The sequence below is a fragment of the Grus americana genome, chromosome 6 (genome assembly GCF_028858705.1).
Source record: "Grus americana isolate bGruAme1 chromosome 6, bGruAme1.mat, whole genome shotgun sequence".
Classification (NCBI taxonomy): domain Eukaryota; kingdom Metazoa; phylum Chordata; class Aves; order Gruiformes; family Gruidae; genus Grus; species Grus americana.
In genome coordinates, this window is record NC_072857.1 from 13,397,566 (window position 1) to 13,410,650 (window position 13,085).

General features: G+C 48.9%; 1 protein-coding gene across 4 annotated transcripts in view; it reads left to right on the forward strand.

Moving 5' to 3' along the window:
• Positions 1-12,847, forward strand: part of LOC129207803 (myosin-M heavy chain-like) — a 52,190-nt gene extending 39,343 nt beyond the window's left edge. For all 4 annotated transcript variants that reach the window (XM_054829265.1, XM_054829267.1, XM_054829269.1 and 1 more), the window contains 5 exons: positions 751-925; positions 1,688-1,892; positions 2,320-2,942; positions 4,618-4,763; positions 5,616-12,847. In XM_054829265.1, the coding sequence (XP_054685240.1) occupies positions 751-925; positions 1,688-1,892; positions 2,320-2,942; positions 4,618-4,763; positions 5,616-6,411 (1,945 nt within the window). In that variant the 3' untranslated portion in view covers positions 6,412-12,847. The remainder of the gene's footprint in view (positions 1-750; positions 926-1,687; positions 1,893-2,319; positions 2,943-4,617; positions 4,764-5,615) is intronic.
• The last annotated feature ends 238 nt before the right edge of the window (positions 12,848-13,085 follow it).

Sequence of the window (13,085 nt, forward strand, 5' to 3'; positions counted from 1 at the left end):
ACTCCTAGTGGTTTTGTGCCATACTGTGTCTGTCTGGAGAGGTGATGTTGTCTACAGAGAGGGGAACGTGGGGTTGGAACAGGCTGCCTCTATCAGCCAGGCCTGGCCTCCGTTAGCATCAGACAGCTGTGAATAAGAGCATCCCAGCATTGCCAAGTGAGAACCCTGCCAATCTTTTCGAGACTCTTAAGTGTACCAAAAGGCCTGATCCTGAGTTCACTGAAAGCAGAGGGAATCTTTCCAGTGATTTCAGCAGGCTTGGGATCATATGAGATGAAAAACAGAGGGAAAGCTCCTTTAATCCTCTAATCTTTTCAAAGTATTATGGTTTTTAGCAGGTGATTTTCTTCCAGATGAGCAATATGGTTTCTGTGTTGACAACATCTCTTAAAATAGCAGCAAATATGGATATGGCCTACTTAGAAAGAGGTTTTTCTGGTCCCTGTGGGAGAACCTCATGTTTTATGGACACAAAAATGCTCTGTGAACACCCGAGACTTGATATCCCAGACTGATGCTGGCATGAGTGCAATTACCCAATTTGCACTGCTATAATTGAGCTGTGTCTATAGCCCCTGAAACACACGCACAGCCATCCATGCCGACCAGTCTAGATTCCTGCCTGCACTTTCCCTGAACTGTTGTGGCTGGTTGTTCAAAACGGGGCTTTCTGCTCAGTCTCATCTGTGTCAGGAACGGCAGGTGAACTGCATACATGATGTTTATCAGACTCTGCTTCTTCCCCTGCAGCTGCAATGCCGAGACTGCTGGCAAATCCCCCTCCAAGGGACGGTGTGATCTGAGGAAAGCTGATCTCCCACCTCCGGAGGACAGCCAGCAGCCCACAGCGATGTCCATGGCAACAGCGACCTGGGAAGACAAGCCAAGCAATGAGACATCCAGTGACACTCCGCCTGCAGGGAATGTAAGGGAGAGGAATTCCCCTCTCATCTTGGGCATGTGTTCAGGATTATTTTTCTTGTTTGAAGCTCTGAACGATCCCTTTGTTGTAGGAACCAGGCAGACTGGGAGCCTGGGATCTGAAATCAAACCAACTCCCATGAGCGATTAAACTCTAAGGATTTCTAGTGCCTTTTTTATTACAGTTAATGAAGGAGTCAGTTTTGTGTCCTTGCCTATCTGCCGCTGCATCTCTTGCAGGGAGTTCAGCAATAACCTCTTCATGGCTTTCAGTGTGCCACCAGCCCCACACTGCTGCACTGCCTGGGAGACCAGACAGACTCCCTCCTAGTCCCCACTTGGTCAAATTGCTAATGTAGATAAGGCGTAGAGGCTGGAGTTCCTGACCCAGCAGCGCTGAATCATTCACAGAACAGAAGCGAGCTAGCTCAGACCCTGGAGGACAGGCTCAGCCCCCCCTTTAGGTCCTTAGTCAGGACTATGCTCTTGACTTCTTCATAGTTATGCCATGATCCAGCCACCATGGAGCCACTGTACTCAGAGCTACACCACAGCAGAGGGTGAGGGGTCCTTGCTGTTAGGACTAAACAAGACAGAGGGACCTGGGGGGACAGATTTTCTAACAATCACGTAGCAGAGCTGCATTTACAATCCTAACACAGATGAGTTGACTTTTCTCTCCTTTGGCAACTAAAGTCCAGTGGCTCCAAACCAGGCACTGCTTTGACCACAGCCTTGCTCCAAAACCCACTTGCTTTTCTTGCAGACCCCCAGTCCCAGCTGCCGCCGATCCAGCTCCGACATTGTCCATGAGACCACGGATGGTGCCAAGGCCCAGCGGGAGTGCCGGCTGCGGCCGCACTTCAGTGACCCTATGCCGACAGACTCGGTGAAGAGGAAGCAGCTAGAGCTGAAGATTGCAGCTGCAGCACGGCAGCATGCACAGAAGCGCCGGCAGGAGCGAGACTACGGTATCCACATTGTGCACATTCAGAGGGGGTTGATGGGCCATGTGCTGAACCCTGGTGTAAATATGGAGTGACTCTGCTCACCTGGGGGAGGGAAGCATTCTGGGTTTAACCCATTCTTGTGCAAGAAATCAGGATCTACTCTGCTGTGTCTCTGTCCCTGGCTGGTGGATGGCAGCAGGGGGAGAGGGAGGACCAAATGACTTCACTGGTATGGGCAGAGCAGGGATGACAGGTTTCACCTGGGAGCCATTTACTTTTGACCCCTGCCCTTCCCAGCAGCAAAACAGGAGGGGGGACAGCTAGCAGCTTGGCTTTCACCAGATCTCCCCCACCAGGGTTCCTGCCACTCATGGCTGTGCCAGCTTGGGCTCCTCAGGTGAGCTCTGTGCTGCTGGCAGTGCCTGTAATGATCTGTGTCTGTTCTCAGGTCCAGTGGTAGCAAAAGCCAACCTTGGCCATGGTGGCAGCTTTGATGAGACCCGCCGTGCTCCACGTGGCTCCCTCCGCTCCAGACATCATTGGAGCAATGTCAGCAGCCTGAGCACGGACAGTGGGATTGTTGGCGTGAATGATGTCCGGGATGACCTGGATCCCAGCGAGGCCACCCGGACCAAGTCAGCAGATGTGGAGAGGGCAGATAGTGGCATTGGCCAGATGCCAGCCAGAAAGTGGAGGAACAGGGCTTCTGAAACGCTGAGCTCCCTGCAGGCCTGGGAAGCCCACCGTCCCTGCACTGACTGTGGAGAAAGGGACCTCCCGGCAGAGACAGATGTGCAGAACTGCAATCAGAGGCGGGCTGACCTCTGCGAGAAGTGCCGCAAACGCAGGACGGAGCGCAAGGAGTCTGTGCTGGAGTTTGTCAACACGGAGGCCAGCTATGGAGAGGACCTGCGCATCATCAAAGAGGAGTTCTACCTCCCCATGCAGGCGGCTGGGCTGCTGAGCCAGGAACAGCTCCTGGGCATCTTCAGCAACATCCAGGAACTCATCGACCTCAACGAGAACTTCCTGGAGATACTCCAGGAAGAGATCGATCAGGCCTTTGATCAGGTATGATGCTGAGTGCTCTAAAGGGGCCAGACCGGGCAAACAGGAATAGGTTTTGTATTAGTGAAGCAGCATAGGTGGAGCAGAGGATCAGGAGGTAGGACTCCTGGGTTCTGGTCATCTACCTAGTCCCTTGTTCCCTCAGCTATTGTAAACCAGTGATTTCAGTAGACCTGTGCCAAGCTGCTGGCCTCACTCTGCTGTGGTAGTGTCACTGACATTAGCATGCCATCAGCAGTCTAGCTCATTTATGTCATTAACAGGACCTAACTGTCCCGTTACCAAAGTTAGCTTTAAGCCAGTTCACTTGGGCACTGATAAGAGTGTGACCAGGGGGGCACAGAGCGCAGCTTGGTCTGGCTCACAGGCCCCGTGCTTGCGACCCTGAGCTGGCTTGCTTCAGGCTGGCTTGGGTGTATTTGCCTTGGGTTGCTGTTTATTGCAGCTGGCCTCTAGGCTGGCTGCGGGGCCAGGCAGCACAGGCTGCTCCCTGCTCTGGGGACAGCTGGCACTTAGGGCTCTGTATGCCAGTTGCTTCTGCTGATGCACCCTGCCTTGCACAAGGGACTTTCCTACCACACCAGCGTGGTGGTCAGAGGGCAGAGAAATAGAAATAAGACTCTAGAGGAGCAGACAGTCACTGCAAAGGACAAATAAACAGCTTCAAGAAACCAAAACCCACTTGTTGCCGTATCAGTTTCACCAGGATGTTTTGTTCTCTAGGAAACACATCCCTCCTATCCCTCTTTGAAACCCTGCATGTCAGACTGACTGAGTGACACATGTCTCAAAAACTGGCAACTTTGACAACCACTCTCATGCACCTGGCACAGTGAAGACTGATGTGCACTGCGAGTGTGATGTCCCCTGTGAATAATTTATTGAGACAATGGCTTCTCCAAACAGCCGTGGGTTTCCCTACATCCATCTCCATGTTGCCCTTCGCAGTCAGAGCTCAGTACTGCACCAAAAAGCCACCAGCAGCCAAGGAGCTGCTCCCTCCCTCACTGCTCAAATGAGTAGTGATTGCAGAGCATGTCAGCATACGCCTCGACACAGCTAAGAGCATTATGTGGCATCAGATTCTTACTATTCCCTTATTTTATTACACATCCAGAAATGAGACAATTTACCATGAAATTTATTTTTCACTTAGGGATCAAAGTAGCCAGTAAGAGCAGAACTGAAGGAGATTGCTTCCCAGCCAGACCAGTTGCTAAGAACAACTGCAGAAGTGGTTAAAAGTGCCATGTCTCGTTACCTGAGTTACAGGCCTCCTCTGCCTAGTTGCTCCTAAATGCGCTGTTAATTTATGCACTGCTGTATTAGCCTTCTGGCAGACCTGCCGGCAAGAAGGGCCCCAGTATGCTCTCCAACTGGCAGGTTCACTCTGGCCTTTGAGCCCCTGCTCTAGTGAGCTGACTGAGCCCACAGAAGCAGAGAAGACATCTCTTTATGTGTAGAAGAGGAAGCAGTTAGACCAGCTTTCCTTCCCCTCCCCACACACTCTTCCCCAGGACCTACAGGGACTGCCTTTCCACCAGGAAGGATGAGCCCCGTTCCACCTGTGGTGTTCTCCAGATCCTGCCGTAGGTTCATGCTGATAGGACTGAATGCAGGCTCCATGCTTGTGCCTCTCCCGAGCTAACCCAGCAGGGGCTGTATTGCATGCTTGCAGGGTGATGATGACCTGATGACCGTGTGCATCGGCGAAATATTTCTAGAGTTCGTCAACATGCTGCCAGCCTTTCAGACCTACTGTCTTCAGCAGTCCTCCTCTGTGAATATGCTCAACGCGCTGGAGAAGGAGAAAGAGTTGCTCAGGTGAGAAAAGCTCTGAGCGTATTCTTCCAGGCTGTGGGGACAGGAAGGCACCAGACTGAGGGCCAAGCCTTTGTCAGCTCAACTATTTGAAAGTTTTGATGCTAGCGTTCTTCACTGATGAGCTGCTCGCTCTTGGGGTGACCAGAGCAATTCACTCTCCAAAATACATTAACCCCTTGCCGTCTCCGCTGAGGCAGCCAGCTGGTCCCCAGCTGTATACTGTATTTTGTGGCACCAGTGTTTGTCCACTGACTGCTGGGCTGAACTATCACCAAACAACACCCAGGTGAGAACAGCTCTCAGTCCCTGCACCATAGCACGGTTTGGATTTCCACTGGGGAAGGCCACTGTGTGAAGCATGCATGACTTGGATTTGTTTCCCTTTCCTAGCCCTGGCCTGTTGGGCAATGTCAGGCAGGTCACCTCTCTTTCCACTGCAACAGCTTAAATGATGACAGTACTGAATTCTTGTTTAGAGTGCTTTGTAATCTAATGATGAAAGGAGCTACAAATTAATGTAATCTGATATCAACTGATGTATCTGCCTCAGGCCTACGTCAGTGTGTACCAGAGAAAGATCACACCCTCATTGTTTTATAATGATTTAATAGAAGACTGCCAGGATGTTCTGTGCTAGTGTTGCAGGCACCTCGTCACTGTTCTGCACCTGAGCACAGCTGCAGAAATCGTTGTTAGTTCTTGAGAAGACAGAATTCACAAGGCTGTTAAAACCAAAGCGGGGGCTGCAGTGCCCAGCAGCTCTCAGCACCACACTGTTCATTTGCATTTAGGATTGCAGCAGCTGCTGGCAGAACAGCCACCATTTCATTCCTTCTTCTTAAATCCCTGCAGAATATTCCTCAATGTCTCCCAGAATGACAACACAGCGCTGCGGCGGATGAACTTGAGGTCTTTCCTGATGGCTCCTTTGCAAAGAGTCACTAAGTACCCACTGCTGCTCAGCAGAATCATCAAGGCCACCACTGAGTACCACCCAGATCATGGCAGCCTGCGGGAGGCTAAGAGCCGCATCGAGTCCCACCTGGAGCACATCAACATGAAAACCAAGCAGGAAGGGAACACATGGACCCTCCGCTCCTTTCGCCAGGACAGCAAGAAAAAGAGGGAGGTCATCAACATTGAGATGAGAGAAACTGCCCTCAAAACTGTAGGTTGGCTGCGGGAAGAAACACGATTTGTGATGGAGGGGTCTCTGCAGCTGGCCCAGCCCCCTGATGGCCAGTGGGTGAAGAAAGGCAGCAAGACCCTGAAGTTCCAGAACATGCAGGTCCTCCTCCTGGTGAACATGAAGCGCGTGTCTGAGTCCAGCCTGGAGTCAGCTGAGCCAGGGCCTGTGAAGGACGCCGTGCTGGTACTCATCAGGGACAAAAATAACGGCAAGTTCCATTTGCTCAGGGAGCCCTTGAGGCTGAGTAATTGCATCGTCTCCACTGATCCTGACTGCGATGACACTTTTGAACTCATTGAGATCAGGCGGGAGGCATTTGTGTTCCGGGACAGTGACCGGGCACGGACTCACCACTGGTTCAGGCAGATCAGGCGATACTCGAGGGAGCTGGGCTCCTGGAAGAAGCGGCGGAACGCACTGCCCAACATCATGATCAGCACCCCTCACACCAGGCCCTGAGTCCCGCACGGGCAGCACGCAGGGAGACTTGGCTTGGCCAGTGCCGTGTGCGGGAACCATCAAGAGCCCCAGTGGCTTGAACTTGCTCTGCTCCATGGACCACGCAGGGAGGAGCCTGGCCCATGAAGACTCTTGGCAGCACTGGAACCAAGTATTACAGCCTAGTTCTGGTCTCCGGCCTCAGGACTCAACTTGTTTGTGGCTGATGTACATACAGAGATGGGCTTCCCTTGAGGAGCAGATCTCTGGAGGAAAATACTGAGTTTAACTTGTCAATATTGCACTGTGGGAGAATGATGTATGATGCTTGCCATTGCATGGATTGTGTTGAAAGCCAGTCTTGACAACATGAGAGAAGTTTCCACCATTGACTGTATTTCATCAGCATTAGGTAAAGTCAGGGTCAAAATTAGGTGCAGTATTATGCAACAGGGGAGGAAAATTAGAGAAAATGATGTTTTCCACAACTACTCCTAAGGACTGTATTTCATTATTCACCTCTGTATATTCAGTCAAAATACTTGTTTAAAAAGAAAGGTCTTTCATCTTTAATCCAAGTCAAGTAGAGATCAATTTGCTCAGATTCAGCTGCATGCATACAGCAAAGAAAAAAAAAAGCAGACAAGAATAAAAAGAGTTCTTGCTCTCTGACACATGCACCCCAAATATGCATAGAACCTGTGGAAGAGCAGTATATTCCCACTGAAAGTCTGTTATTTAACTGACTTGGGGACTGGAACGTAACTCTACATCTGAAATATCTCAGAAGTGTATGTAAATATAGCTCCGCTACCACTAATAGTGAACTTAAAAGTTTGAGATTATTTAAATGATGTAATCTAGTGCATTCCAAAATTTAATTGAAAGGAACAATTTACATTGTACTGTAGAGTAACATAAAAGGTTTTAATAATTATATTTCAATGACTTTAGGTGGGTATTCTTTTAAATACTTGTTTTCTGGAGTAGATATTTCATTTAGTGTGGGTGACATTCAGGTGAACAATGTGCCTATGTCTGTTCTTTGGATCCCCTGAACAGAATTCAAGGGCTACTCCTAATGAGACTGGGAGAATGGTCCAAGCCTGCTACCTTATGTCTCCCTAGACAACAATAGATTGGCATAAAACCTTACGCTCTGGCCGCAGTCCTGCCTGGGCAGGTCTGGCCCCAGCGCACCAGATGCAAGAGCCGAAGCCAAGGCCACAAAAGCACTCTCCCATAAGGTCCAGCCTCTCTCGGCTCCGCAGCAGGGCAATGACTCGAAGCTGAACAATGGTGAAAAGGCAAACAGGGTTTAACCTTTTCAGCCTGACGTTACTGCTGCCTGTGGCCTTGCGATTACAAGATCGGCAAAATGTCACGCTGTGACTTACACAGCAAAGGCCAGATTACAGCCCTAGAGGCTGAATTAAAGGAGCCTGAATTTTGGTCAGTGGATCTCAGAGAGGACAACCTGTAAATGTTCTCTCAGATCCCAGGGTAAAGACAAGGCCAATCAGTATTATTCACTCCCCACAACATATTTCTGTTACAGGCATTTATTTTACAGGAGGTTTCATACAAGGAAGCATATTTGTGTATTTCTCCAGAGATCACCCAGTATCAGTGAGCACACAAACAAAAGTGGACAGAAGCTACCTTCACGTAGGTAGCCCTAGTCTTGTAAGTCACCACTGACCCAAGGCCTGAGCAGGTGTTGAAACCGTGCCCAGTGCTTCGTCCTCCTGCCACGGCTGCTGGTGCTTGTTATGCTGCCCCGGGCGCTGAGGCGGACACCAGCAGTGGGATGTGTGCACACTGGCTGTATTCTATCTCCATCTGCACCATCCAGCACTCTAATGCTTCATTTTGTCCTTGAGGAAATGGGAATTGTTGAATCATCTGGAGGCTTTACAAACACATACCCAAGACATGAGGGTGGCAGCACACAGCTGAGCAATAGCTGCCAACATGCTTGTTAGGGCAGCAGCAGCGAGTTGGAATTCCCTCCAGCTATTTCTAGTCGTTAGACAATAGTTTGTTTGTTCCCCCAAAATACACACTGAACAGCCAGTAATGAGCACGAGGCATTACTTTTATAAATTTGTTGCTTATTTTTCAAATAGATGGATGTCTAAGCAGAGCAGCTGCTGGAGGAAGATTTCCCCAATGCTGTCATGACAGATCTGCACCTAACGGCCTTCAAGCCCCATTCTCCAAACATGCAAAAAGCAACAGCTTGTAGCACCTTTGTTTTCTCTCCCATGATCAAAACGGCACAGCTACCTTCTCTTCGTTACCTCCAGTGGAGAGTTTTGATAAGGGAAGGCATAAGTACAGTAAGCCTAATAGCTTAATTTATCCAAATAGCAAGTGGCTTTCACAGCCACAGAAAGCTGCTGCTTTCTGGAACATTTTTGATTGCTTTCTAGCACAATGATTTTCTCCACACTAATTCACACTCAAAACCAGCTGGGGACTGTTTGTACCGTCGTATCTTTAAATCAAGATACCTTCAGTCACCCTGGCTGTTCAAAAAGGTTAGAGAACAATAAGTATATGTAAAAGGTCTGATATTTAGCATCAATCTTGTGTTTGGGTGATTGTTCAATTTGTCAGATTCAGGGTTTTTCTAGGTATCACAGGAAACACCTGCCTGCCAGACTCCTGGTAATCATGGCCTGTTTCCTCTGAACCAGGCAAACTCTCCCCAAAATAAGGTCCGTAAATAATTGCCGGGTGTTGAGCTGCAAGCAGGACATGTACTTGCTGCTGTAACCCTGTCCTAAAAAAACCTGTGAGCCAGGGAACAGTACAGGCTCTTTGATCTGGGACAGCCTGATGGTTGAACCTGTCAAACTAGACAGAGGTTGTGCTTCCAGTGTTATTTATCTTTTACATGTCTGGTGTGTACTTAGCTGCTTGCCTGCGTTTAAATTACAGGTGTTGAAAGGGAGCACGAGCACAGAACCATCTCTCTGGCCCCACAAGGGCTCGTGCTGTGGGGTGAGTCTGCATAGGAAGGGCAAGGAGTGGCGGCACACTGCCAAGGCAGCAGGTTTCTATAATCCTCAGGCACCTTTCGGAACTGGATGATCCCTCTTCTGGGAAGTTCGAGGTCTTTCAGTATCACATGTGCACATCTTACTTGGCAGCTCTGGAGATTAGTTGTGCTGTATTTTTCCATTTCTAATTAACAAACCTTATAAAATGCTATTATAACCCAGAGTACTTGGGAACAGGGTTGTCTATAAGCCAAGAAAGCAATTATTTGTTCCAAACTGGCCGTCCCAAGGCTCCATAATGTTTTTATGCCTCTCAGAAGCCATGACTGACAATACTAAGATTACTTTTAAAGACTCCTGCCCACTGAACTGACCCGGCTAGTACAAACAGACCACGTTAGGGGCAAAAAAAGAGAAAGTCAGATTACTCCATTGATTTATCAAAACTCATAAATGACCTTTAAAAAGAATTTAGGATGAGTCTTACTGGCCATTTACCAGAAAAACTATCAAAGAGTCCGTATAGTTTCAAGCTCACAAGATGACACAACACTGGATTAAGAGTCCCCTCTGAGAGCAGGTGCCAAGGAAAGGAGGAGTAGCTACTCTAAGAGTGAGCAGGCTAAGTGGGAAAGCCTGAAAAAAACCACAGGGAGATGAAGAGTGAATACTTTAGAGGGCAGAGACTTCTGCTTTAGTAAATGGAGATCTTCCCTCCATGGTGTTCTCATACATTCCTGGTTGTCCTTAACAGAAGTGAGGATGTGTTCAGCGTGGGTCTCCGCTATGTGATCAAGAACGCCTCTGAAAGGGAGCGCCAGCTTTGGTCTGACAGCAAGAACCTACTGTAGCTGTCATTGGAGACTGAGACTGACTTCGTGCATCCCAAATCCTGGAAAAAAGCTCAGAGATCATCTCAGATCTCCTACCTTGGGGAACTTCAATCATTTGATGCACATGAATCTATTACAGAGATAAAGTCCCAGGAAGACAGATATCCAGCAGGAGATTCTGGTGAATCTTGCACTCTCTTGCTCGTCCCTGACATCCTCAAAGGGAAGATAATTCAAGTCTTCTAGCACCCTGTCAAAGCTATCCCTGCCATGGATGAGGCAGCTGTAGTAACTCTCTTTTCATGATGTCATAATGTCAGCCATGTCTCCTCTTAAATGTATGCTGGGGAACCAGGTGAGATTAAGCTGGAATTAGGCTGACATTCTCTGACTTGAAATTGGAAAAACCTGGAATCAAAAGCAGTGGAGGAAACTGTCCTCCTGACAGGGATCAGATAAAAGTTCAAAGATCTCACTGTCACTGTTGAGTGACTTTCTGTCACTACACTGGAATACAGTCTTACCAATCAGGCAGACAAACAAACTACCTTATTTCTCACAGAGGCTGCTGAATATCAATATGATTAGAGACAGGTACAAGCAATTAAAAAACCCCACAACGTTTTGACAGTAACACTGCACAGTCCAAGAACTCCAGGCAAGCTCCAAGGGCACTCATTAGAAAAAAAGACATCTCCCTGAGGAAGCTGAAGGTGGTCCCCTAAGGGAAACCTTTCTACAACATGGATGGAAAAGTTAGGCAATAGAACATAGAGGGTCCTCTTCAACAGAGGGTGAGGAACCCTAATAAGGAATCAGAAGACAGGCAGAGCATCCTCCAGCACTGGTTTCTGCCCAGGCTTGACTGGGAGCAGTTGCATAGCTGGAAAAAGCTGAGAAGCTGGCATTAGGCTCTAGGTCCTCTAGCAGGGATGAATGTAATGATAATTTGCAACTCCCCAGCTCAAATCCTGCCCCAGTGTGATCTCCACCAGCAGAGGCTTTGCATCCCTGAGAAACTCTCTCAGCCACAGCTGAGAAGACCCAGACTGCAAAGAGCCCTCCCAGGGAAGGTGCTCTGCGTAGGAGCAGGCAAAGGAACCCTTTTGTTTCACTGGCAGGTGGTTTTGAACCCTTCCCTCCAGTGCAGGAACCTCCCTTGCAGTGTCAGAGTCACATCCGTGGGAAGACTCAAGTGAAATGTCTCTGGGTGCTTTGGGGAGGGCTGGCAGAGGAGAGTGGGCAGCCTGGAGGTCACAAGAAAGTCACAGAGCAGATCCCAGTAACCAAAACATACAAAGAGCACAAGGCCCCAGACTGTTTCACAGGGGCTGAAGCCTCAGGCTTTTTCTTCCCTTTAGGCTCTCTGCAGTCCCTGTTGAAGTCTCCAACAGGCTGTGGTGGTTGCCAGACTTCACAAAAATCTGCTGCACAGGGCCCCAGCACAGACCCAGAGGCAGCCAGACAGCTCTCCCTACTGGATGGGAGCCAGCAGGCTTCCCAGGGAGCAGACAACGCCTTTGCAGGGCTCAGGCTCTTAGATTTTCCCCAACAGAAGCAGGTTAGCCCTTTGTACACCCAGAGTGTGAACGTGCAGGTGAACAGGCATTCAGACAAGGAGTGTATTCCCCCTTTCTTGAAAGGACTGGTTTTAGGACAGCCATTTTCCCCTTGGGCAGGGCAATCCTCCAGTGACGGCTAACCAGCGCAAGCCAGAAGTGCCGCAGTTTGAAGTGGCAATACACAGAGGCAGACAACCCTGCGAGGAGATACCCATCTTCGAGTAATTCATGCCTGACCCACAACATGCATATGGTGTGTATACCGTAAAGGACTATTCCTTTCAAAATCAAACCCTTCCTTAGTGACCCTCCATGAATTCAGCAGGCAGGAGGCTCTCTGAACAGCCCCTACACACACTTTAGTACAGCTGCACTGCAGTATCCAGCAACAGACGGTACTTTAATGAGGGAAGATGGACTACTGAGTAACAGATCAGTAGCCACGCACAGACCCCAGGAGTCATCCATGTTCACTTTCTGCTCTCCTTAATTGCCTGGGTGTATAATGGCCTTACCAGCTGAAAAATGCAAGTGAGGCTCTATAGCACAAAGTCATCAATTGGCAGTAAAATGAAGGCAAATTATTTACCCAAAGAGAAAATCCTTGTCAATGCTAACAGAACTGGAAGCAGTTAAATTCTGCAAGAAAAATCAGACGGTTTACCACATAGTGTTACAGCTCAATGACCACTCAAAGCTGGCACCACAGAGGGAGGAAGAAGCCTTCCTCCGCACACTGGCATAGCGTGCGCGGGACTGTGCGGTGAACCAGATTGGGAGCAAACACTGCTGAAAAATAAAGACTGTTCCAGCTAGATCAGTTCCTTCATGCAGTTTACTGCACAAAGACGTGTACTGGCACTAGAAAAGGGCAGTCTGGAAGTGATAACGTGTCCTTTAACAAGTGCCAGTTTAACGAGGTTGCTGGTCTTGGGCTGTAGTTAATCAATTCCAGCAGACGGACCCCAGTTCAACAACCAGCCCCAAGGTCTATGCTGCATCCTGTGCCATGGAGCTCTGCTCACCCGTTTCGCAGTTTCAGGTCAGCACTTCCATTGATCTGCAGGGGCTGAACAGGCAGTGCTATAAATAAAGAACAGTTAATCAACTATTTAAGTGCCCTTTTTACTGAAGGAAAGAAAACCCACAGAAATGACGTCAAGATAGAGAGAAAAAAAACCAAACCCAACAACCCAGTGAGAGAATACAAAGATGATCCAAGAGAGCACTCCCTGGAACACACTTCAGGCTGAAGTGGCTCAGAATAGCTGTGCTGGCTGTTGAGTCAGACT